Genomic DNA, 23,859 nt, shown 5'->3' with positions numbered 1-23,859 from the left:
GCCCCAGTCCGGGAAGATCCCACATTCTGCGGAGCAGCTGGGCCCGTGAGCCATGGACGCTGAGCCTGCGTGTCCGGAGCCTGTGCTCCGCAATGGAAGAGGCCACAACAGTGAGAGGCCTGCGTATCGCAAAAAAAAAAAAAAAAGTCAATGGTGGGGATTTCCCTGGTGGTGCAGTGGTTAAGAATTCGCCTGCCAATGCAGGGGATACGGGTTTGAGCCCTGGTCCGGGAAGATCCCACATGCCGCGGAGCAACTAAGCCCGTGCGCCACAACTACTGAGCCTGCACTCTAGAGCCCGTGCTCCACAACAAGAGAAGCCACCACAATGAGAAGCCCACGCACCACAACGAAGAGTAGCCCCCTGCTCGCTGCAACTAAAGAAAAGCTCGCGCACGGCAACAAAGACCCAACGCAGCCAAAAATAAATAAATTGACAAATAAACATTTAAAAATATGTTAAAAAAAAGTCAACAGTGGGGTGGGGGTTAGGGGGTTCCTATGTACTTCTAGATCATGCTTTGTAAATGTGACACCAAGCCTGGGTGGCGTTAAATCTCTAGGACCTCAGTGTTATTTGAGGATCCAGGAACTGAGGGGCAGAAATGGGGGAGGCATCACCCTGAAGTACACCCAATGACCCACTGTCAAGAATTTTGTTTCCTGAACTCTGTGGAAGGAGGGATGCTCCCCTGGGGTGTTGCATGGTAACAGGCCCACTGCGCTGGAAGGGAGGAGGCCCCCTGACTGTTTTGTGTCCCTTGTCCCCCTACAAGAACAGGCAAAAAGGAATCACTGCAATGGCTGAGATGATTGACTCTGACCACGGAGGGTAAATCAAGTCACAGTTACTGGGGGGGGAGCATATGGGCAATTCGTGTAGAGCTCAGGGACCCTCCTGGGTGTCTGCATTCTGCTGTCACCAGTGACAAATGTTCACAGAAGACCACCACCACCCCAGGCAGGACCACCAAGGGCTGGTTATCTCTGTGGGAGAAGAATGCTGGCCCAGCTGGGGCTACCAAAGCTGAAATGTGGAGTGAAGGAGGGAAGGCACAGTCTGGGGTCAGCTGCAGAAACCAAGATGGCAGCCCACCAGCTTGCAGCCAGACTGTAAAACTGCCCTCTTCCCTTTGAATATATATTTTTAAATTACGAGGGGAAGTCCTTGGTGGCCTACTGGTTAGGAATTGACGCTTTCACTGCCATGGCCCAGGTTCAACCCCTGGCTGGGGAACTGTCCCGCAAGCTGGGCGGTGTGGCCAAAACCCCTCCCCCCCAAAAAAAAACCCCCAAAAAACCCTGGAAAGTACAAAGAATAATATAAAAAATACCCATGGGACCCCACCACTCAGAGTTAGCAAGTTGTTACATTCTGCCGGAGACCCTTTGCACTCTTTCCCTATCCCACTCACTTCTCTTCTTCTGGGTAACACAATCCTGAAGTTGACATGGCATCTTCCTGTTCAGATTTGTATAGTTTTGCTACTTAGGTATATATCCATCCACAATACATAGAACTTCTTGCATATTAAACATTTTTACATGGATGGTCTTATATTGTACACATCATTCTGCAATTTGCTTTATTCAATGGTGTTATGTCTTTGAAACGTATACAGGAAGCTTTAGTTCATTCATTGTAACTGCTGTGTATATTCCATGGTGTGAGTATGTCACAGTTTACATCCATTCTCCTCTTGATGAGCATTTGGATTATTTCCAACTGTTTTGCTATTACAAAGATGTGACATACATCCTTGTAAATGACTCCAGGTGCATATGAGTGAGAGTTTCTCTGGAAGTGGAATTGCTGGATCATAGAGTATATGCACCTTCCACCCTACCAGATCTTGCCAAATGATTCCCAAAAATTGTTGCCTGTTAGTATTAGACACTCCTTCCTGCACATTACAGAGTTCCTATTGCTACACATCTCTGCCAACACTTGGTAGCATCAGACTTTTTGTCATTCCGTGGGTGTCAAGTTGCATCTCATTATTATTTTTAAAAATTATAATCCTGCTTAGTTTTTAAAAATAGTTATCTATTTAGTTGTGGCTGCATCGGGTCTCAGTTGTAGTGCACAGGCTCTGTGTTGCGACGCACATGCTTCTCTCTAGTTGCGGCATGTGGGCTCAGTAGTTGCGGCACGTGGGCTTAGTTGTCCCGCGGTATGTGGGATCTTAGTTCCCCGACCAGGGATGGAACCCACGGCCCCTGCATTGGAAGGCAGAGTCTTAACCACTGGACCACCAAGGAAGTCCTCAGTTTCTTTTCTTTGAGGCATAAAATACATTCACTGAGGTCCTTGAAATGAACAAATCTTAAAGGTACAGCTTGAAATTTTTACATTTGAACACATCATGCACCTACCACCCAAATCAAGATACAGAGCATTTCTATTACCCCAGAAGGTTTCCTGGTGTCCCGCCCCCATCCTTCTCCCCAGAGGTGGCCACTTTCTAACTCCTGTCACCATTGATTACTTTTGCTTATTTTTGACCTTTGTATAAGTGGAATCACAGTGTATACTCACCTGTACCTGGTTTCACTCAATACAATGTGTGTGAGGTCCACTCACGTTGTTGTGCATGTCAGTAGTTTATTCTTTTTTCATTGTTGTAGAGCATTCCATTGTGTGACTATGTCACAATTCCTATCCATTCTTGTGAGCATTTGAATGGCTTCCAATTGTTTTTCTATTACAACCAAGATGTGACACATGTCCTTATCCTCCAGGTACACATACCTGAGAGTTTCTCTAGAAGTGGAAATGATGGGTCATAAGGTATATACGTCATCCACCTTACCAGATATTGTGAAATGATTCTCTAAAATTGTTGTACTAACCAACACTTCCTCCAGCATGTTGGAGTTTCTTTTTTAAAAAAAATTAATTAATTAGTTAATTAATTAATTAATTTTGGGCTGCATTGGGTCTTCGTTGCTGCACACGGGCTTTCTATAGTTGCGGTGAGCAGGGGCTGCTTTTCATTGTGGTGCGTGGGCTTCTCATTGCGTTGGCTTTTCTTGTTGCAGAGCACAGGCTCTAGGCACGCAGGCTTCAGTAGTTGTGTCACATGGGCTCAGTAGTTGTGGCACATGGGCTCAGTAGTTGTGGCTCACGGGCACTAGAGCGCAGGCTCAGTAGTTGTGGCACACGGGCTTAGTTGCCCTGTGGCATGTGGGATCTTAGTTCCCCGACCAGGGATTGAACCCGTGTCCCTAGCATTGGAAGGCAGATTCTTAACTACTGGACCACCAGGGAAGTCCGAGAATTTATATATTTATATGCTGATCCCCATGCTGTTCCACCTTGTGACTTTTCTGGAATTTGGTGACTCATTTTGCTCTGGAGAGAAACCTCAGTATTCACCTTATAACTATTCCCTCCAATTCCCATACCTTTGTTTTGGGACTTAAACACTGGCAGTTTTTGTAACTTTCAATAAAAATAATCACGTCTGGCACACCTGCTATCTCTAACACTGAGGCCCTGGTCTGATTGGAGAGACATGGCCTTGCCTCTGGGGAGACATTGCCGAGAAGAGACAGGCCCTGCCCTGGGAAGTCTCAGTCTGAGGTGGGTTATCACATATACTGGGACAGATGCTGCAGCTGGGGGCAGAAATGGCCAATGTGCTCAGGTGCTGGGGATTCCAGGGACTCCTCGGAGAGGTGATTTTGCAGCCGGCTCTTGTTACATAGACACCTGTGCTGCGACATCAAGATTATGTGTGTTCCCTGAGATGGAGCCTAAGGTGGGGGACAGGAGGCAGTGAGGGCGGGTTGGGGGGGCACCTCAGATTCTTGCGATAAGACAGTGCTTGGCCCTGGGGTGGTTAAAACCCAGTGTGTGCTGTCTCTCCTCAGCAGGAGGCTGGGGTCCCCCCGACCCCGATTTGGCATTCCCTCCACCTCTGCTGCCCTAGCGCCTTCCCTCTTTCCCTCATGAGCCTCTTAAACTGGCCGACTGAGAAGCCAGGCTGGTTCTGGGCCAGCAGAGAGGGCCCACACCTGGGTCTGGCTGAGTCTGGGGGCTGGGCTTCGGGCTCACGGGGTGCTGTACTTTGCTCTGAGTGAGTGACAGTGGCTTCTCGGGGGGCTGTCTTCTGGGGGCTCTGGGGGCTGTCGCGGATGGCGGGTGTTTGTTTCTGGGTGCGGAGGTTTGGGATTGCGTTTAGCTTGTGGATGTGTGTCTGCCTGAGTTTGTGTTTGTGTGAGACGGTGTGTTTCTCCTCCAAGGTGTCCACTGTTCCGGGCATGGTCTGTCCCTCCCTGTGGGTGACGGTGGGAGGCCTGAGGTGAGAGTAGCCGGGGTGGGGTGGAGCTGTTTTCTCTCGGCCGGGCCTGGTTGGCTGTTTGGGAGTAATTCCCAGGCTCTGGGGTGTCAGGAGCCTGGGAGGGGGAATGAGTCACTCCCTCCTCCCCTCCACCAGAAACTTATTGCCTGTCCCGGGGGCCAGGTTTCGCCAGGAGCCATAAAGAGGCCCTGCCCAAGCCTCTTCCGCTTTCAGGCAGGCAGGCGAAACCCAGCCCGGGGGCTGCCTCGGAGCCAGGCGCTGCCCAGATGGCACGAGGCGGCCTGGACCCACCCCTCAGGGCTTTCCCTGGTCTATTCTGTGTGCTGAATATTCTGCCCGCTCACAGCTGCTCCTCCCATGGCCCCTCCCATTGCTGAGCCCCTCCCTCACTGAGCCCCCTCCCTCACTGAGCCCCCCTCCCCTCACTGAGCCCCCTCCCTTCACTGAGCCCCCCTCCCTCACTGAGCCCCCTCCCTCACTGAGCCCCCTCCCTCACTGAGCCCCCCTCCCCTCACTGAGGACCTCTCTTTGAGCCCCCTTCCGCTCTCTGAGTCTCTTCGTTAAGCTTTTCTGGGGGCGGGGGCGCGGGAGGGCGTGAGCTCGGGAGCGCGACTGGGGGAGCGGGCTGATGCAGAGGCCCGGAGGCTCAGGGCAGGGTCGGGTTGCGTCTGGGCCAGCCTGCCTTTGGCCTGGCTGGCTCTCCATTTCATCCCGAACATGGGGGCCAGGGTTCCTGCCATCTTACCAGGCCCAGGGGCATGATGTGGAGGAGGGAAGAGCAGGGGGCTGTGACTCTGGAATTGAGTCACCTCAGGGGCACCTCCGTGAGGGCCCAGGAGAAGTCTCCCTCCTCGTTCCTAGGCTCTTGGTTCTCAGGTCGGAGCCCTTGGTCTAGGCGCCCTCACCCCATCCGACCCGACAGACCCAAGATGGGGTGTCAGGGCTTTCCTCGGGGGGACTTAGAGGAGGGCTGCAGTGACGCTCGCCTCCACTGGGGGGCGCTTCTCTACTGCCGGGGCCACAGCCACCCCAACCCCATGGGTTACTCCCTTCCCGTGGACCTCACAGTTCTGCCCGGATGCCCACCTCCTCCGCCTGTGCATCAAGGCCTCGGCCACACTGGCTGTGCCCTCCGCAGACACCCAAGGGCGCCCACCTCAGGCCTGCCCCGCTGGACCCACCCTGGGGAGAACGGCATCTGCCATGCACACAGCACTGGTCAGCCTTTATTTTTCATCATGATGAAAAAAATCTGTACATCCTGTGGTTCACCATTTACCCTGAACCCCCTCCCTTCGCTGAACCCCACCTTAGGGGTACCTTGGGCGGCCGCATCACTTTTCTGACGATCACAACATTCCCTGTTCACTCCTCCACCCGCCTTTAGCAGGAGCGATTTTCGAAATTCCCATCCACGGGCTGGAGTACACGGCGGAGGCTGCAGTGACCATAAGCAAACACACGGGGGCAACACCTGAGAGGGCCGGGCGGGCCCAGCCTTGGCGGGGAGATGGACACGCAGCCATTGTACCCCGGGATGCAGCGCCACTGCCGGGGCCTCTGTCACCTTGCTGGACGTCCCAGCTCATTCTGGACAGGGGGTTGTAGCGGTGGAGATGGGGTGTTGCCTAGGACAGGCACCATGTATTTCCACCACCCTGCTAGGTCCCCGCGCCCTTTATCCCAGCCCCACACCACCTCGGGCAGGTCTCACCACTCCTGCATGTCCACAACCCGACCAGCAACCCTTGAAGACAGGGCCTGAGGGTTTCTGAGTTTCTCCCCAGTTCGAGCAAGCTCCCGGCTGTCTTGAAAACAGACTTGAGTAGACCTGATGTTTGGTGTGGTGGTTACATACTGGCTGTGGTTTCAGACAGTTCTGGGTTCAAATCCTGCCTCCACAAGCTGTGTGACCTCGGGGAAGTCACTTAAATGCTCTGAGCTTTGGTATCTACATTAGTAGACTGGGATGATAGCCCTTTTTTTTTTTTGGGATCTTAATTAACAGAATCTTATTAGTTCTTTCCTACATATACCCATGGTATCAGAGCCTTGTTTCAGAGCACTTCCTTCCTCCTGTTCACTGTACAGACCTGGATCCCAGGCCTGCCCAACAATCCCTATAGAAGACAGTGTTAGTGTGTTTGGGTCCTTCTTTGGAAAGCTGTCACCTCTCTTTCACCTGAACACTGGGACTAACCCCAAATTCCAGGCAGTCACTTCATGTTTTTGAGCTGTAGCAGAACAAATGCATGGAGATTTCTTTAAGGCTACAAACTTTACAAGTTGGTCCCATTAACAATGACCTAGAGGCAGGAGTTTTTTAAACGGCATGAATCGAACACTTGCACGTTTCAACAGAACACAGTTTACATTCATCTCTAAATCTGAGATTAAGAAGCTGGTTTCCAACTGGTTTCAATACTGGTTTGAAACTTGAATCATTTTACTGTGTAGACATTAAATATTTTGTTTAAATATTAAACATTAAATCTTTTCCTGACTATCCAGACAGAAATAGAGAAAGCAGGAACAACAGGCAGGAGAAGAAACAGTCCAGTTAACAGACTTGTGACTTCTATGCCATCTGTAACAAGGGGAGGGACTTCGGCATGGGTTTCAAAATCGCCTGGGAGCTGCCGCCTAAAGTCACCTCTACTCGGCATAAACCATTTTTTCTACACAAGGTGTCTGATTCCTACAAAGGCAAAAGAAACCCAGAAAACAAAACAGAAAGAACTGGGGTGGTCTCTCAATGAGTTACAGTGGATATCCTGTAGCACTAAAGGAACTGTCATTTTATTTTGTACTACTGAGCCCTTGCCACGCAGAAGAGCTCTTCCTGAGAAATAAAAAACTTCAATCCTGGTTCCCCTCAGAGGACACCTTGAGCCTGGGTAAGGTCCTCAAGACGAAGGTTTCCTGCTAGCAGGAAGCTATTCTCTCCTACCTTCTAGGCTTACTGCATACTAGTTGAAAAACAGGCCAATTGGCTATTTCAATAAATCTCAATGTCACAGCCCTTTTTTTTTAATGTTTATTTTTTTCAAAGGAAAACAGCAACAGCCAGTTGGAAACCTATTTATTCTTCAACTCCACTTTTGTTTAATTTAGAAGTGACTTACTGATTCACTATATTAACCACCCCTCCTCCCCCCCCCCACCTTTCCTCTTTAAATATTTATCTTCTACTTTGCTGAATTCTTCTAAGGAGATTGTTCCAGTATATATCTCCAGGTCCTTGCTTTGCTCCTCTTACCAAATAAATAAATAAAAATAAAAATGCAAAATGCAATTCCCTTGTGCATCTTAAGGGCTCCAATTGTCAAAAATAGAAAAGAAAAATCTTTGGAATAGCCAGTTAAGTTGAATTAAAAAAAAAAAACTCGCACGACCATGTGTAAAATAGTTAGTGGGAACCTGCTACATAGCACAGGGAGCTCAGCTTGGTGCTCTGTGATGACCTAGAGGGGTGGGAAAGGGAGGGTGGGAGGGAGGCTCAAGAGGGAGGGGAAATATGTATACATAGAGCTGATTCACTTTGTTCTACAGCAGAAGCTAACACGACATGGTAAAGCAATTATACTCTAATTTTTTAAATTAATTAATTAATTAATTAAAAAAAAAAACCCTCACGTGAATGTGGTTTCTCTGGGGGCAGAAATCCGCTCCTATTATACATCACAAGGTCCTGAGGGGTAACAGAGGCTGTGTGGGGCCTGCCTGGCACCTGACAGGCATTTGACAAGTGCTAATTATTATTCTTTTCAAAGCAGCTCTGTTGAGCTCTAATTCACACACCATGCAATTCACCCATTTAAAGTGTATAACAAAGTGTTTTTTAGTCTATTCAGAGTATGCAACCATCATCACAGCCAATTTTAGAACATTTTCATCACACCAAAGAGAAACCCTGTACCCTCTGCCACCCTATGCCACGTCCCCTCCAGCCCTAAGCCACTCATCTACTTTCTGTCTCTATAGATTCGCCTGTTCTAGACATTTCATGTAAACAAAATCATACGATATGTGACCTTTTTGTCTGACACTTGCATTTAGCATGTTTTCAACGTTCACCCATGTTGTAGCACGGATCAGCACTTCATTCCTTTTTATGGCTGAAAAATAATTCCGGTGCATGAATATAGCCCACATAGTTGATTAGTTCATCCTCTGATGGCCACTTGGGTTGTTTCCCTTTTAACTGTTGGAATTGTGCTGCTATGAACATTCAGGTAGCTATTATTATTAATGTCACTGCCCTTGTCTTCCAAGATAACTAGGCCTGAGTGCCCCAGACTGTCCAGAGCACAAAGAAGGGAAAAAGCCAGGGGGGCTGTTTTGTACCAGATTCATCCCAAAGGGAGGCCCGGGTACCAGAGTTACATGGGATGGGGGATCCTTCTCCCCATCAGCAGGGAAGCCCAGTGTGTATGGATATGATTCAGGATATGAAGCAGGAGAGGAAGGCTGGGCCAGATTACGGCAGACTTTAGTATGGGGTGGGTAGGGGTGGAGACACCTGGGGAAGACTTCTGTGGGTGAGTTGGGCTTGGGGGTGAGTGGGCGTGGAGGGTGAGGCTGGTGGGAGGCCAGCAAGGAGGCTGAGGAAACCATGGCTGGTGTGTGTGTGTGTGTGTGTGTGGTGGTTATTGCCATATCAGTTTGCCTCTGCTCTCTCTTCTTCCCCGTTCCCAGCAGCAACTGGTCAGGCTTGGGACTGGGGTGGGGTGGAAAGAGAGCCAAGGCTGAGGTGGAAGCTCTCCCTGGGCTTGACTTTGAGGTAAAGGCCGAGGTCAAGAAGATCTGGGGTTTGGTGTTCTGGAGTGGGGACAGGAGGAAGGGATAGCAGAGAGATTCCTCTATTGGAAAGCAATGATGTGGGCGGGTGGATGACTTGAGAGCGTGTGGCGTGTGGGGAGGTTCCTACTACGTGCTTCTACCATACGCCAGGCACTACTCACAGGAATGAAAGGTGATACCTTTTAGTTGATGACTGTATGGTTCCTGGACAGTGATTTCTTTCTTTTCGTTTTTTGGCCACGCCACGTGGCCTGCGGGATCTTAGTTCCCTGACCAGAGATCGAACCCGTGCCCCCCTGCAGTGGAAGCGCGGAGTCTTAACCACTGGACCGCCAGGGAAGTCCCGAGGCCAGTGATTTCTGATTCCTCGGTGTTGCTGGGAGACCACTGAGCCCCAGACCCTGAGGGGTCCAGGCAGACTGGAGCCTGGAGGTTTCCACGGCACCCAGGGCTTGGCAATGGCTGATGGTTCAAGGAAGGACTTCCCGATGTCCTGGGATGTCGAATATCCCTGGTCAGAGATGGAGCTGCAGGAAGTTCTGAGGCTGAGAGCCCTGCCAGCCCGCTGAGGTGGCAAAGAACTGGAATGAAGTGGATTAAAAGAAAATAAAGAAACACGCGGGACCCTTGGTGCATGCCCAGGTGTGTGGTGGCAGCTTCATGCTGATGTGGGGCTGAACAGCTGTGGAGTGATGCTGAGGGGCAGTGACACCAAGCCACTGGCGCCTGGCCAGCCCCCTGGGCACCTGCAGTCCCCCAACCTCACTGGAGAGAAGCAGGGATTGTATGGAGGGGGAAGGGAGGGTGTGACCGAGGGCTGTGGGTGAGCGCTCAGGTTCTTGTCAAAAGTTCAAATCATGTAGGTTGGGGCTTCCCTGGTGGCACAGTGGTTGAGAGTCTGCCTGCCGATGCAGGGGACATGGGTTCGTGCCCCGGTCCGGGAAGATCCCACATGCCACGGAGCGGCTGGGCCCGTGAGCCATGGCCGCTGAGCCTGCGTGTCCACAGCCTGTGCTCCGCAACAGGAGAGGCCACAACAGTGAGAGGCCCGCGTACCACAAAAAAAAAAAAAAAAAAAAAAAGTTCAAATCATGTAGGTTAAGCCCTGCTATAAAAAGAATGTTGAAAAAGAAAAAAAGTTCACACTAACCAGAGGTGTGGCTGCTCCCAGCTGGTCCCCACGTCCTGCTCCCCAGCCCATGGCGGGCAGGTCAGGGCCGGCTGTACCATTCCTCAGGGCTAGACTGATCCAGAGCTGGGAGCCAGCAGAGAATGAGGGCTGGGTCAGTGGGCGCACCGGGCGGTAGGACAAAGACCTGGCAGTTGAACTGGGCCCCAAGAAAGCCAGGGGTCAGGATCTGTGGGTGGTGTCTACCCCAACCATGCCTGGAGGCACTCCAGTAGGAGAATGCCGGCCAGGCCCGGAGGAAAGGGTAATATGATCTCTGAGTCACCTGGGGCTGGGGTGAAATGCCACTTACAATGGATCCCTAGACTTTTGGTTTTGTCCCTGGTCTGTCACTGCTGACTCACTGGCTGCCTACCTGGGAGTCCCCTGGTTGACCTGCTAGTTTCTCTCTCCCTCTTGGTATGTCATGGAAGTAGAGACAGCTTCTCTGTAAGCTGTCGTCATCAGGTGTAACCTGCCCAGGCTGCTGGGAGGGAAAAGGTGCTGGGTTCCAGGATCCCCTGGGGTCCGCACTTGGTGGGTGGGCAGGAAGCAAGTAGGGATGACTCCAGCCCCTGGCGCTACCCACTGGAGACAACGTCTGTCTTGGCCCAGGGGAAGCAGGCTGCTCTGGGGGTCTAGCTGGTCCTGGGTCAAGATGTCCCCCTAATATCCCAAGGCTCCATCCACCCCAGAGCAGGGCAGCCCTCCTGGCTCTCCCCATCCAATTAACCTACCACGAAGGCCCAAGTAACAGCTGTCTGGGCCTACCCTTGCTCAAAGCCTGTCCATGGCTCCCCTGGGCACCCCAGCTCTTGAGCTGGGTACTTGAGGCTTTTCCTGATGTGCCCAACTTGCCTTCCAGCCCAGCTCCACCACCTGCCCAGCTCCAGACACCACAAGGCCCCTGAAAGGCCCCTAGTCTCTGCCCCTTGCCGCTCCCCTTTTTAGAGAACTCTCTCCTTTCCATAGGCTTCTAAGCTTTTACTCACCTTTCACAGCTCTCCTTCCCTCTCCCTCCTCCAGGAAGCCCGCCTTGGGCCAAGGATGCTGCTGACCCTTTCCTCCAGAGCCCACACAGAGCTGCCTTCTCTGGTCTAGGGAGTTGTCTGTTTAGATCAGGGGGTCTTGAGGGCAGGCACTGGCCCAATTCCCACTGTTCTCATGATTCTCATGGCCCTGGAATGTCACATCAGTTCTCCGAGGCTTAGTTTTCTCATCTCTAGAATGGGACAGATGGTGCCCTGCATGGTTTTGTAGTGAGAAAAAATGATGTCTCATAATACTAAGGCACCTAGCCTGCTGTCTGGCCCAACTCCTGCTGACCAGTGACCTGGCTGGGGGGTGTGGGCTGGGCAGGACTGATCCCTCCAAAAGATTAGAAGGTCCTCGGGGATCCCCTGGCCTTTAAGTCCTCTTCTTCCTCTGCCTCTGGAAAATGGATGTATCTTACAATCAAGAGACAGGGGCTGCTCTGAAGTTAGGTAGGGGGAGCAGGAGGGAGGGATGGGGGGGCGGGAAGGAGTTCTCCTGTCCTTGGGATGGACCCCTCTGAGAAGCAGGGGAGTGGCTTGTGAAGGGTGGACAGCAGGGTGGGACGGTGAGCATGGCTCCAGTCTTGCATAAATACGGGCTCTTTGAAACTGCCAGGCAGAAGCTGGACGCAGAAGCACTAATTTTATGGAAACTAATTAAAAACTCACTCAGTCCCATCCTGTCTTTCAGGGTCCCCCACTCACAGAGCCCTTCCCCCGCTGAGCCCCTCTCTCTAGCCAAGCCCATTCAGAGCACCCACATCCCCCCACCCACCCCCCGCCCCCGCTCAGCCCCTCCCTCTCTCTGAACCCAGCTCCATCCCCGCCATCCCTCCATCCCATTCCCAGAAGTGCCTGGGCCATTTGGCTGCAGCCAGCAGCGTGGCCTTGCTTCTCTTCCTTGGAGATGCCACCCCACCCCACCTTCTCCCTCCATGTATGTGGGGAACCAGGCCTGTCATTACCCCCTCCGGGGCCAAGTGGGGAGCGTGGCCACCGGTGTGGGCTGCCAGGCTACGGGCAGGGGGTTACCCACTCAGCCCAGGGCCCGGCCTCCACTTCTGAGCCCAGGGCCCGTGGCTTTCTAGGGCCTGGGCTGGGCCCGCCGGACCCCTGTCAAGGCGGCGAGAAGAATCTCAGTGGACTGAGTGGGCCTTGCTTCCGTGTTTTCACGGAGCCTCCCACTGCCTCAGAGGGAGATGTTGTCCTCCTTCCCCGGATGAGGAAATTGGTTGAGAGAGTTTAATTCTATTGCCCAGTGTCGCAGAATTGGTAGTGACAGAGCTGGGACTCAACCCAGGGAGGGCTGGGGTCATCTCAGAAGACAGCCATAAAAGGACCACCACATTCTGCCCCAGATTCTGAAAGTCCCAGCCTGGGGCCCAGCCCTCCCAGCCAGGGCTGGGCCTGCCCTAGTGAAATCCCCACTGTTGCCGGAGCCATCAGGAGGCGACCAGCGCATACCGGCCCGGGGTCTGGAAGTGACCGCCTGTTTGCTGGAAGCATCCAGGAGATCCTCCTCCTGGGACCATCCAGGGCGATGGCTCTGAAGTGACTCAGAGTCACAATCTTTACACTCACAGAGAATTATGACACCCCAATGCAGATTATTTACTAAAATTTAAACAAATTTTTAACTTAATGACATTGTCTCTTGTTAAAAAAGAACAGGATCTTAACTTGTGTCTGTGGGCAGAGAAGTTAGTGAACTCCTGCAAAAATAAATCGTTTTGAGCCAACTTCCAGCTAGACTGATTTCTCAGCTGAGACTGAGGTTTCTTCCTTTTTTTTTTTTTTTTTCAGAAAAGCCATTTGGTTTTTTTTTTTCTCGGTACGCGGGCCTCTCACTGTTGTGGCCTCTCCCGTTGCGGAGCACAGGCTCTGGACGTGCAGGCTCAGCGACATGGCTCACGGGCCCAGCCGCTCCGCGGCATGTGGGATCTTCCCGGACCGGGGCACGAACCCGTGTCCCCTGCATCGGCAGGCGGACTCTCAACCACTGCACCACCAGGGAAGCCCTAGCCATTTGGTTTTATACAGATCAAAACGTATGTTTGGTGGGGAAGAATAATTTTAAGTTGACACCTGGCCTTAGAGTTCCCGGTCCCAGCGGAGACGAGTGAAGGGTCCCGGGACCCAGGTCCGCTCAGCCCTCAGAGATCCCTCTGGCCGCCTCGGCAGGGGTCTGGTGGACCCGCACAGACCAGAGAAGGACAAAGAAGGCTCAGATGGCAGCAGGGCGCCTCAGGGTTGGATGGGAGACTTTATCTGCCACTTTCCCGGGGACATGCAGGGAGCTGGGCACAAGGCTGTGTGTGTGCGTATGTGTGTGTTGTGATCAAAGACTTGGCTGAGCCCCTGGGGCCCTGGGGACCAGGGTCTGAGAAGTCCCAGCTCCCCTTCAGTGCGAGGGTAGAACCAGAGCTGAGGGCCTGATGCTTTGTGACATGAACTTGGCTCTTTCCTCCTCACGGTCCCAAGCTTTTCATCTTGCAAAGCATTTTCACATCCTCGTCTTATTTCACATCTGTCTTAGATCGGAAAAAGTGCTAATATCTTCAATTTACAGAGAGAAGTTGAGGCCCAGAGATGGAGCTGGCTTCCCCCGAGGTCACGGGGCTGGTGAGAGGGTTATGGGCAGAGATGGGTGACCTGATCTGGCTGGGGAGAGTGCTGTCCTTGATAAAAACCAGCGTGTAAGATACAATTCTATTGGCGTAAAGTTAGTGTATGTTGGGAGAAAGAAAAAGAAATAAGTGCTAACCCTGCCCTCTCAGCCCCAAAAGCAAAAGTAATGAATGGCAGACACACTAGTAAAGTGTCACAGTGAAAGATTGTCTAAGCTGTTGGGAGGACCAGGCCCAGGGAGCCAGAGTGGGTGTAGGAAAATTGTTCTGGCTTTGCCGGTGTTTTTCCTGCAGCAGGTGCGTGGGACCCAGCCAGTGTCTCCTGGCGTAAATGAAGCCTCAACAAATATTTCTCCAGCTCCACTCATGTGCAGAGGGCTCACAGCTTCCCCAGGACTGGCTCCTGTTTCTCTTTCACACCTGAGCACCTCGAGCTCCACCTGAGCTCCCCTGCCCTGGGCCTGCCCTTTGCCTTGGGCCCTCCTGCACCTGTCCTCCCCCTAGCTTTCAGCCCCTCCCCTGCCTCTGAAGTGCTTGGCTGAGCTGGGCAGGGAAGGACAGCTTCTTAGTCACTTCTGTTGGGCCACAGGTGGAAAGTTCTAGGGCCTGTGTGTCCCCCTTCCCAACTCCTGCTTCTCCAAGTGCCAGTTGGCTGTGTCCCAGAACAAGAGCAGGAAGTTGGGGGGCGTGTAGGGGGTGAGTGAGGGTCTCTGTAGGCAGAAACCTTACTGAAGGGCTGGAAGGACCAGCCCACCCCGTTCTGGGCAAGCCCCACACGGCCCTCCCTGGGCCTCAGTTCACCCATCTGTGCAAAGGCAGTAAGAGTCCTTGCCCTGCTTAATGATAGGCAGGCTGTGATGAGGTCACTGCAGGGAAGCGCTTATCGTCCCTCTGGAAGGGCAGTATCTCCGTTGCTCAGTCCACAGGCCTGTTTGCGTGCTGTTCCTCGAAGCCTGGTAAGGAGAACGCCAGGGAGGCGTGGTCCTGGCAGGAACTATTCCTGTTTGCGTTGGTGTGTGTGCCTGGGGCTGAGGAGGAGTGGGGGAGGGCAGCTGGGAACCAGGGTAATGCCTCCTGCCTTGTTGAGCACCTAGTAGGTGTCAACCCCTGCGCTGAGCTCTGAGGCTGAATATCTATCCTTCAGGAGCCCCCAGCCTTGTAGGGGAGACCAAAGTGTTTACAGTCAACCACAGTACAAGGACCTCAGTTTCCACATCGCGCTAGCTTATCCCTGCCAGCCTTATGGTTCCACAGGCTGTCAGTACGTTTTAAATAGCTCACAGAGGGCTTCTACCCAAATCACGCACGCAGGATAGCTCTCTTTCTCGGGAAGCTCAGGGACCACTGCCAGGGTCAGATTAGACACCCAGCTGCCCCAGGGCACCAGGCACGGGGCTGGACAATGCTGGGGACTCAGGGATGAGCTCCCCAGCACGTGGGGAAGAAAGGGGGTGGGATTCCCTTGATCCAGCCAGGATGAGCCTGGCCATTCTCTCTCCCCACCACAGTGACTCCTTCCTTTAGGTTCCCAAAGCCCCTGCCCTGAATCAGGCCCTTCCTAATCCTTGCCCTCTGCCCAGCTTTCACCTCCATCTTGTTTCCAGAGACCCCTTTCTCAGCCTGGCATCCAATGCCCTTGCTGGTCTCACAGCCTCTGTGCACAGCCCAGGGCTCCGAGATGCCTGAGGCAGAGATTTCTGGCTCTTTTCCTCTGGCCCCTCCCCCACTACCCCGTCTCTGGTCAGACTGGATTCCTCTGAATCTGTTCTGGTTCCCAGAACTAGCTGCATTTCCCCACCTTGGGCACCTTGGCGCTCGCTGTTCCCTCTCCCTGAAGTTCTCCTTCACCTAGTCCTGCTGTCTTGCCCAACTCCAGAGGGCCCCGTCCATGGCGATTTCTGTCATCTGTGCCTCTGCAGCACAACCCAAGAATTCAGTGCCCGCTGGAGTTATGCCAGGGAGCTCCCCTTCCCTGTCAGGCCCCCTCCCAGGCACCACCCCCTACACCCCAGCTGAGTTTTTCCTCCCCTTCCAAGTCTCATGGGACTTTGCTCCCATTCTGGCTTTATCAGAGGAGCGTTCTGTGTATCTTCACTAAGTAAACACCTGTTTGCTGGACTGATGTCCCCAGGGTCTGGCCCATGGCTTTCTCTTGGTGACCTCCCCGACCTAATTCTGGCCAAGCCGGCTTAGCCCCAGCAGAAACTGGCTGAAACTTCTGAGGTGGGGGGCAGGCTTCCTTCTCTCTTTGGCCAAAAGGGCATCACCTCCGAGACCCCTCCTCCGGCAGGGCTGGGAAGCCAGGTGATGGTGGTGAGAGATGGGGAGGGCACGTGATGGACCCAGGAGTCTGGGCCCCCCGGCTCCTTGGTCCTTAAAACTGGACCACATCAGGCCAATGTCCAGACGCGGGTATGGTGGATGCATGGACGGCGAGACTCTTAACAGTAACTGTCAGGCCAGTGATGCAGCTGGTGAGGACTCTGACATCAGTAATCATGGTGGGGCTGCTCTTTGACGTTCCCAGGACTCTGTCCTCAGACCCTCTCCCTGAAGGTAGCCACCTTCCATCCAACCACCCAAGCCTGGAATGAGGGAGCCCTGGGGTGTGGGGGTCCTGGTCTTCAGGCCCCAAACCTGGCTGGGCCCGGCCCCCCAGGTATGTCCGGGTGTTTGCAGGCTGTGACTCGGTGTCTATCTCCCGGATGACCTCAGCACGGGCCTGGGGGCAGGGGGAAAGGGCAGTTTCCTCTGAGACTGGCTCTCCAGCATGGTGACTCAGGGGCCAAGGGCTGGGGCCTGAAAGTTCTTTTGTTGACAGGCTCAGGAATCTAGAGAAACTGGTCAGGGGGCGGCTCCAGGGACGGAAACCCCTCCCTCGGCCCCCGCCCCTCCCGCGGAGCCCTATAACTGCTCCAGTCTTTAGTCTGAGAGCTCGCAGCAGCTGTTGGCAGGAAGGAACTGGTTGTGTTACACTCTTACGTTCACTGGGTTTGTGCCTCTGACCCTCAGGAAAGGCACCCGGAGCTGCTCCAACTGGCTTTGCCTCTGGACTTGCTGTGAAAGACCTCCCTGCGAACGCTGAGTGTTCATCCTCGGCACTTGGACTCCTACAGCCTCCAGGGCCGGATCCCCACAGCCTTCCAGGTCCTAGACCCCAGCAGACGCTAAGCTATGGCTTCCATGGGGCTGCAGGTGATGGGTATCGCTCTGGCCGTGCTGGGCTGGCTGGGCGCCATACTGAGCTGCGCGCTGCCCATGTGGCGCGTGACGGCCTTCATCGGCAGCAACATCGTCACGTCCCAGACCATCTGGGAGGGCCTGTGGATGAACTGCGTGGTGCAGAGCACGGGCCAGATGCAGTGCAAGGTGTACGACTCGCTGCTGGCGCTGCCGCAGGACCTGCAGGCGGCCCGCGCCCTCATCGTCATCTGCATCATCTTGGCCGTGCTCGGCGTGCTGCTCTCGGTGGTGGGCGGCAAGTGCACCAACTGCGTGGAGGATGAGAGTGCCAAGGCCAAGACCATGATTGTGGCCGGCGTGGTGTTCCTGCTGGCTGGCTTGCTGGTGATGGTGCCCGTGTCCTGGACGGCCCACAGTATCATCCGCGACTTCTATAACCCACTGGTGGCCTCGGGCCAGAAGCGGGAGATGGGCGCCTCGCTCTACATTGGCTGGGCCGCCTCCGGCCTGCTGATGCTCGGTGGGGCCTTGCTTTGCTGCAACTGCCCACCCCGTACCGACAAGCCCTACTCCGCCAAGTACTCGGCCGCCCGCTCCGCTCCAGCCAGCAACTACGTGTAAGGCGCTGCCGTTGACTCTTTTCCTTTCAGCTTTGTTTCTCCCTGGACTGAGCTTACTGTGACCCCAGGATGGCCCTGCCAAGCAGAGACTGAGCCAGGCCGTTGGCCAGCAGCCCTCAGCCCCTCCTGGCCCTCTCGGACATTTCCTCAAGGTCACCTCCAACACTAGCAAGGATGGATGGAAAGAGACTCCTGTACCACCCTCCTCAGAATGGCTGTGGATACAGGGGGCTGGCTCCTGCTGGCCCGGACAGCTCAGCCCTGACTTTGCTTGGGCTCTGCCTCTGAGTGGGTGTTCAGCGGACCATGGGACTATGCCCGTGTTGATCACTGCCCCCTTCTTTGATCCTCCCCACTCCGTCTGCCAGCATCCTCTGGGTGGGTCAGCGAGCACTTGGGCTGTGGCTTGCCCATGGAAACCTGTGGCCACGAGAACGGCTGCCTTGCTCACCCACCTGCCCTTGGAGCATAGTTGCCGAGCAGAGAGTGGACGGACAGGTTTAGAGGGGAGGGGCAGAGGTGCTACAAACTGGTTTGGGTAGTGGTGGGGGAGGGGGCTACATGTGGCCCAGGCTGCCCACACCCCTTCCAGCCCCTGTCCTGTGGGCTCCGAAGAAGGACCCCGGGCCCCTTGAGACTGGCCACCTCTGGATCCTCGCCCCTGCCAAGGTCATTGGAGAGCCTGGGAGAGGCAGGGGGAATGCTCTTTCTCTGGTCCTAACCCCAGGAAGTCCTGGGGCTTTCCCCTGCTGCTACGTGGTTTCTGTTTTGTAATTTAAACTATTTGTCACGGTAATTGCTATTATTTTCTACAATAAATGGGACCTGTGCACAGGAAGACTGTATCGTTTCTGATTTCAGCTGCGGAGGTGGAGGGGAGGGCAGGGTTGGAAGCCTGGGCAGGGGGGTGGTGAGGGGCAGGACGACCGTGTGGTGGCCAGGACCAGAAGACTTACAAAACTGGTTTTGGGGAATTGTGAGACGTCGAAACTGGCCCCGAGCTTTGGAGTCACCTTGCTCAAGCCCTCCATTTGTCAGAGCGTAAAGCCCAGGACCTTAGGAAAGTGCTGGGGACTGTAGGAGGGAGGAAAGATGAGAACAGCCAGCCCTGGGGGATGGGCCACCTGCCCTCCCCTCCTTTTGTTCCAGCTCCGTCTGGGCCTCCAGGCTGGTCTGCTCACCCCCCAGGTCCCTTCTCCCAGCCTTTGCTCAGGCCGTCTCTGCCCTCAGCCTGGAACGTCCCTCTTCCTTTCTCCACCCTTCTTAATTCTAGTCCCGAAGGCTCAGCTCTGCGCCTCCTCCTCCATGAAGCCTCCCCTGGCTCCTGTCTGGAGGCATCATCAACCCTGTTCACATCCCCACCTGGTGCTGGTGCGGACAGTCACCGAGGCCCTTTTACCTGCCCAGCTCTGGGGCAGCCTCCAAGCTACGCCCTGAGCCCCTCGGCTCCGCGTTCCGATCCCTTTAGAGATGAGGAAACCGAATCCTGGACACGTGAAAGTGTTTGGCCAAGGCCCAGATGCGTGAGCACGGGTTCCTGGTCTGTGAGTTACAGGGAGAGGGCCCTCCACCCCGGGAGGGGTCAGAGTCACATCTGTGGCCCTATCATGCCTGGCACAGGGACAGCCAGGGATGGGGCCCCTCTGTCCTGTTTCTTCTCTTCTGTCCTCCATAGGGACAGATGTCACTCTTTGCAGGGGTGAGAAAACCACCGAGCCAGAGTTCTGCTGCCGCTTCTGGGACTCATTTAATAGGCATAGGTCTCCTGAGGGGCAGGGTTGGTGCAGCGGCCTCGTTTTACAGGCAAAGCAGAGGAGGCCCAACCATGGGCCTGGCCGAGGCCTCATGGAGGCTCGGAGGCCAGCTGGGGGCTAGGCACTGGGCCTCACTCCCTCAGCCTGGGCTGCCTCCTGCTTTCGGTACAGGTAGACGATGCCGGAGATGAAGCCGTCGCTGTCAGAGGTGCCAGGCCCCACCTCGAGCTCGGAGGTGGCCAGTTCCCACTGGTCCACAGGCCAGGCCACCAGGCGTTCCCAAGCCCTGGCCTGCTCCAGCCTGGCCAGGGTGGCCTCCAGCGCCTCTTTGTAACGCAGGTTGGATGGGTTGGTCCTGGTGGTCAGACACAGCAGCCCACCTGGGGAGGGGTGGGGAAGGAGCAGGTGAGTGGGGGAGGGGCAGGAGCCAGGGACAGGAAGGTTGTCCCCTTCCTGCTCACATCCTCAAGGGAGGAAGTTCTCCCAGCTTTGTCCCTGGGCCAGCCTTTCCCATCTCCAAGCCCCTGGTGCTCACTGATCCCTCCCCCAGGAATACCCTCTGCTTCCTCAGCTTACCGGCCTCCCACACAACTTTCAAGGCCCGAGTGTCCTTTATGCTGGGAATTTTTGGCTGAATCCCCTTGACAGAGGGGGCTCCCTTCTCACTGTTCACCCAGCCCCTCTCCTGGAGGATATGGCTGTGTCTGAATGCTCATGGGCTTTGGACCTTGGACAACTCCCTTCACCTCTTGGAGCCTCAGTTTCCCAGCTTGCAGGCATGGTTACCCTGTCTCACAGGAAGGCCAGCAGTCAGTAAGCACTGGCTGAATGAATGAATGACCTTGTCACTCCAGGTCTTCTCCAGGCACCTAGCATATGCCCAGTGCGGGCTCAGATATACTCAGGAGAGACAGGAGTCTGGAAGGCCTCCTGGAGGAGGAGGTAAGGAGAAGCAGGGTGCTGCTGGCGGAGAGGGGCTTCGTGAGAGGAAAGGCTCTGAAGCAAGGAGCCTGTGACATGTGGGCGGGCAGTCTGGCCGGCTGAGGGGACTGGCAAGCACAGGCTGGGCGAGGAGGTCTGGTCCTTACTGGTTCAGGTGATGGGAGTTTCCTGCCCTCCCGAGCCTGATCGCTACCTCTCTCTCTGATGCCACCAATGTCCCTGCATCTGTCAGCCTCTGCGGTTCCCTGAGGATGAGGCCTGCCTAGACCTGTCTTGACTTAGCCAGAGCCCCTGCTGAGCGCAGCAGGGGTGAAGGGGCAGGGAGCAGATGCAATCTTGCTGTGATGGCGCACCTTCGGGGCTTCCAGATCCTGTCCTGCAGCCAGGTCTGAGCCTCGTGGTCCTCACACGCCACCACTCTCCTTTCTACCTGGGACTTTGCTTAGGCTGTGTTCCTGCGTGGACTGCCCCTCACTCCCCATCCCAGCTGTCCCAAATGCCTCTCTTGTCTGAATTCTCAGGGCATTGAGCACCCACAGTCCTGTGGGCCCACCTCGGGCTTGGTCTTTTTCCCCTGGCCCCTTTCCGGGGCATGTGGGTTGGGTGTGTACCTTCTCCCCAGGGCAGAAGCAAGCACGGGGCAAGGCACACAGTAGCAGCACAGTAAACACAACCCTCACCTGCACATCAGCCCCACTTGTGGAGTTTATAGAAAAGCACTCACATCTATCAACTCACCTGAGCAGCCCCATTTCACAGATGAGGAAACTGAGGTCACGAAAGAGAAAGAGACTCCCCCTAGGTTAGTGGGGAAGCTGGAAGATGAGGGAACTAAACGGAGCCCCTACTATGTGCCAGGACTGAAACACAGGCCTTACAGACACTACTGGACCCAATTCTCACTGTAATCCTATGGGGAAGGGACTGTGCCACTCTACTTATTGATGAGGAAATAGAGGCTGGAGGGGAGAGTGGAATTGTTTCCGGTTTCCCAGTGGATAAGAGGCAAGCTGGCAACCTGCCTGCCCTGCCTGTTTGCCTGGGTCTGTTGATGGTGGCAGCTGCGGCCGAGCCTGGGCCGGCAGCTGTGGCTGGGATGCCAGGCTGTGTGACCCTGGTCATAACCTTACTCTCGCTTGGCCTGAGGCTTCTGAGGCTTGCGTCTGTGGGTGTGGAGAAGGGAAGGTGCCTGCGTGTGGCTGGATGGGCTGCTTCTCACCTGGCTTGGTAACCCGCAGGAGCTCAGGTATGGCACTGCAGGGCACCTGGCCGTCACTGAGGGCGCCCACCATCAGCACCGCATCGAAGGTCCCTGTGTGGAGGTGCGGATGTGGTGTGGTGGTTTGTCTTCAGTGTGGCCTCAGACCACCCTGGAGGATGGTGCGCATGATGGGGCCTGGGGAGGGACCAGGCCTACCACTGGTGTCTGTGGGACCCAGATCCCGTGGGGGATATGGCAGATGTGGCCCGGTCCTGGACTGAGGTCAGATCATGGGACGCAAGTTTCAGAGAAAGAGTCTCAGTGAGGGATTGGGGGGCTCGAAAAGAGAATAGGACTCAGTGTGGGAGGGGGCTTGTGGAGGGCTAGGCAAGGGGGATGGAGTTTTGGCAAAAGAAAGGGGCTCCGTCAGGTGGGCTTGGTCAGAGGGTGTGCCTTGGGGTGCTGAAGGGGGTGGGGGAGTACCTTCAGAGCTGGGTAGAGGCTCCTGACCCAGGGTGCAGAGGCTGAGGCGCTGGTAGAGGCCACGGGCCCGGGCCTGTTCCAGCATCCCTGGGCTCCCATCCACCCCATGCAGCTGGAGAAAGCCCCGAGCCTGCAGCTGGGGTGGGGGGACCCAGTCACAATTCATACCTGCCGCCTCCCAGTTAGGTCCCTGCACCTCGGGGAGGACAGTGGTCCCCGCAGTGGATGTAGCCCAAGTGTTTGGAACCAGTGAGTCTGAGCAGGGAGGCGGGGATCTGGGGCCTGGGGTAGTAGGAATTTTGAGCAAGTGGGGGCTGAAGGGAGGGCAGGGGATCTAGGGTGGTCTCACCTCTGCAGCCACTAGGCCAGTACCACAGGCCACGTCCAGGATCAGGGCAGCGTGGGGTGGACCTGGAAGGGCTTGGGTGAGGCAGTCCACTGCGAGCTGGGGAGCGCGGTACTGCAGGGCGGCCACGTCCTGGGGACAGAGTGCTGCACCAAGTGCCACCCCGTGCCCCAGTGTTTGGGGGACCTCCTTTTGGGTGGCCTAGGAGTCAGCCCGGCCAAGCTGTGTGTGTCGGGGGCCCAGGGCCTGCTAGGACTACAGTGAGGGGAGAGCCAGGTATGAGGTGCTTTCCTCTGTCAAGGGGCGGGGACTGGAGAGTAGCCCTCAGCCCACTGCTGGGGTCTTTTCTGTGGGCCTTGGCATGGCTCTCTGCTTAGTTCATACTGACCCCTCAGTGGCAGCTCTGCCTGGACTGCAGTCCCAGGGTGGGTGGGGACGTCTTGGCCCCTGATCTCTGGGGTATGCCAGTCTGGAAGATGGGGCTGGTGAGAGGGCAGGGCCACTGTGGATGCGCTGAAGAGGAGCCAGTCCCAGAAGAGACAGGACTGCAGGGCTGCACCCAGGTCTTACTCCCCTCTCACATTCGTTGCCCTGGGATGATGCAAGGCTCACTATTCCGGCTTTACAGACACGAAAACTGAGGCCGGGCAAGCAGATGGAAGCAGAGGTGAGGACCCGGCCGGTCTACCTGGTCATAATCCGGAGCCCATTGGTCATAGAAGTGAAGCTTGTGGGCCAGGTCGGTGATGCCATGTGAAGCCCCCACTCGCGCCCGCACCTCGGGCAGGCTCCGGCCCTTTTCCAGAGCCATCCTCCTGTGGGACAAGGCTTCCGTGTCCTGAGGCCCACCTCAGTCTCACCTCCCTCCCACCCATCATACCCAGCAGAGGAGGCTGTCAGGAGGGGGCCTCTCCCGGCCACCGGCACAATGCAATCCCATTTCACGGGGGGTGGGGGTGGGAACACTGAGCGCATGGAGGGCGAGGCTGGACACCTGGGGGCTCAGGGCTGCTGGAAGGGGTGTTCCCCGCGGCGGGCGGGAGGACCTGCCCCACCTCCTTGTCGGCCAACGCGAGCGGGATTCCAGGGCGGAAGGGCCCCTTAGGTGGTAGGGGTTCAGAACTCACCACCAATCCGACACGCCAGCGGGGTGGGTGGGCGCTGGAACTCGCGGAAGGGCCTGTAGGCGAGCCTGGCCACGCCCCCACCTCCCTCGATGATTGGTTTTCTGCTAAGAGAAAATGTCCAGTCAGAGGAAAGCGCTGGCAACTCGCCCACCCCTCCACCACCAGCCAATGAGCTCAAAGTTCTTGGCCCGCCTTCAGTCCGGGAAGATCGCAGAATCTTGCTGAGAAGTTTGGAAGGTATCTGGGTTGAGTAATGTTCTCTGT

At 55.4% G+C, this 23,859-nt stretch overlaps 2 protein-coding genes across 2 annotated transcripts; one reads left to right on the top strand and one right to left on the bottom strand.

Moving 5' to 3' along the window:
* The first annotated feature begins 16,896 nt into the window (after positions 1-16,896).
* On the top strand, positions 16,897-18,580 carry CLDN4 (claudin 4). Its single transcript, XM_029219253.1, has one exon. The coding sequence runs from the start codon at positions 17,114-17,116 to the stop codon at positions 17,741-17,743; it is 630 nt and encodes a 209-aa protein (XP_029075086.1). The 5' UTR covers positions 16,897-17,113; the 3' UTR covers positions 17,744-18,580.
* Positions 18,581-19,476: 896 nt separating this feature from the next.
* Positions 19,477-23,660, bottom strand: METTL27 (methyltransferase like 27). The gene is given in 7 exon segments (XM_029221390.1): positions 19,477-19,754; positions 19,756-19,876; positions 21,658-21,750; positions 22,123-22,258; positions 22,472-22,600; positions 23,157-23,283; positions 23,596-23,660. Coding segments are annotated over 6 exon segments (729 nt in total). The 5' UTR covers positions 23,280-23,283; positions 23,596-23,660; the 3' UTR covers positions 19,477-19,627.
* Positions 23,661-23,859: the final 199 nt, after the last annotated feature.

The sequence above is a fragment of the Monodon monoceros genome, unplaced genomic scaffold (genome assembly GCF_005190385.1).
Source record: "Monodon monoceros isolate NGI ecotype Baffin Bay Population unplaced genomic scaffold, NGI_Narwhal_1 Super_Scaffold_13, whole genome shotgun sequence".
NCBI lineage: Eukaryota > Metazoa > Chordata > Mammalia > Artiodactyla > Monodontidae > Monodon > Monodon monoceros.
The sequence above is the reverse complement of the archived record's forward strand: the minus strand, read 5'-3'. Positions and strand labels throughout refer to the sequence as shown.

Bases quoted from the DNA above. Each gene is read 5' to 3' on its own strand.
- CLDN4 (XM_029219253.1), top strand. From the start codon at position 17,114: ATGGCTTCCATGGGGCTGCAGGTGATGGGTATCGCTCTGGCCGTGCTG.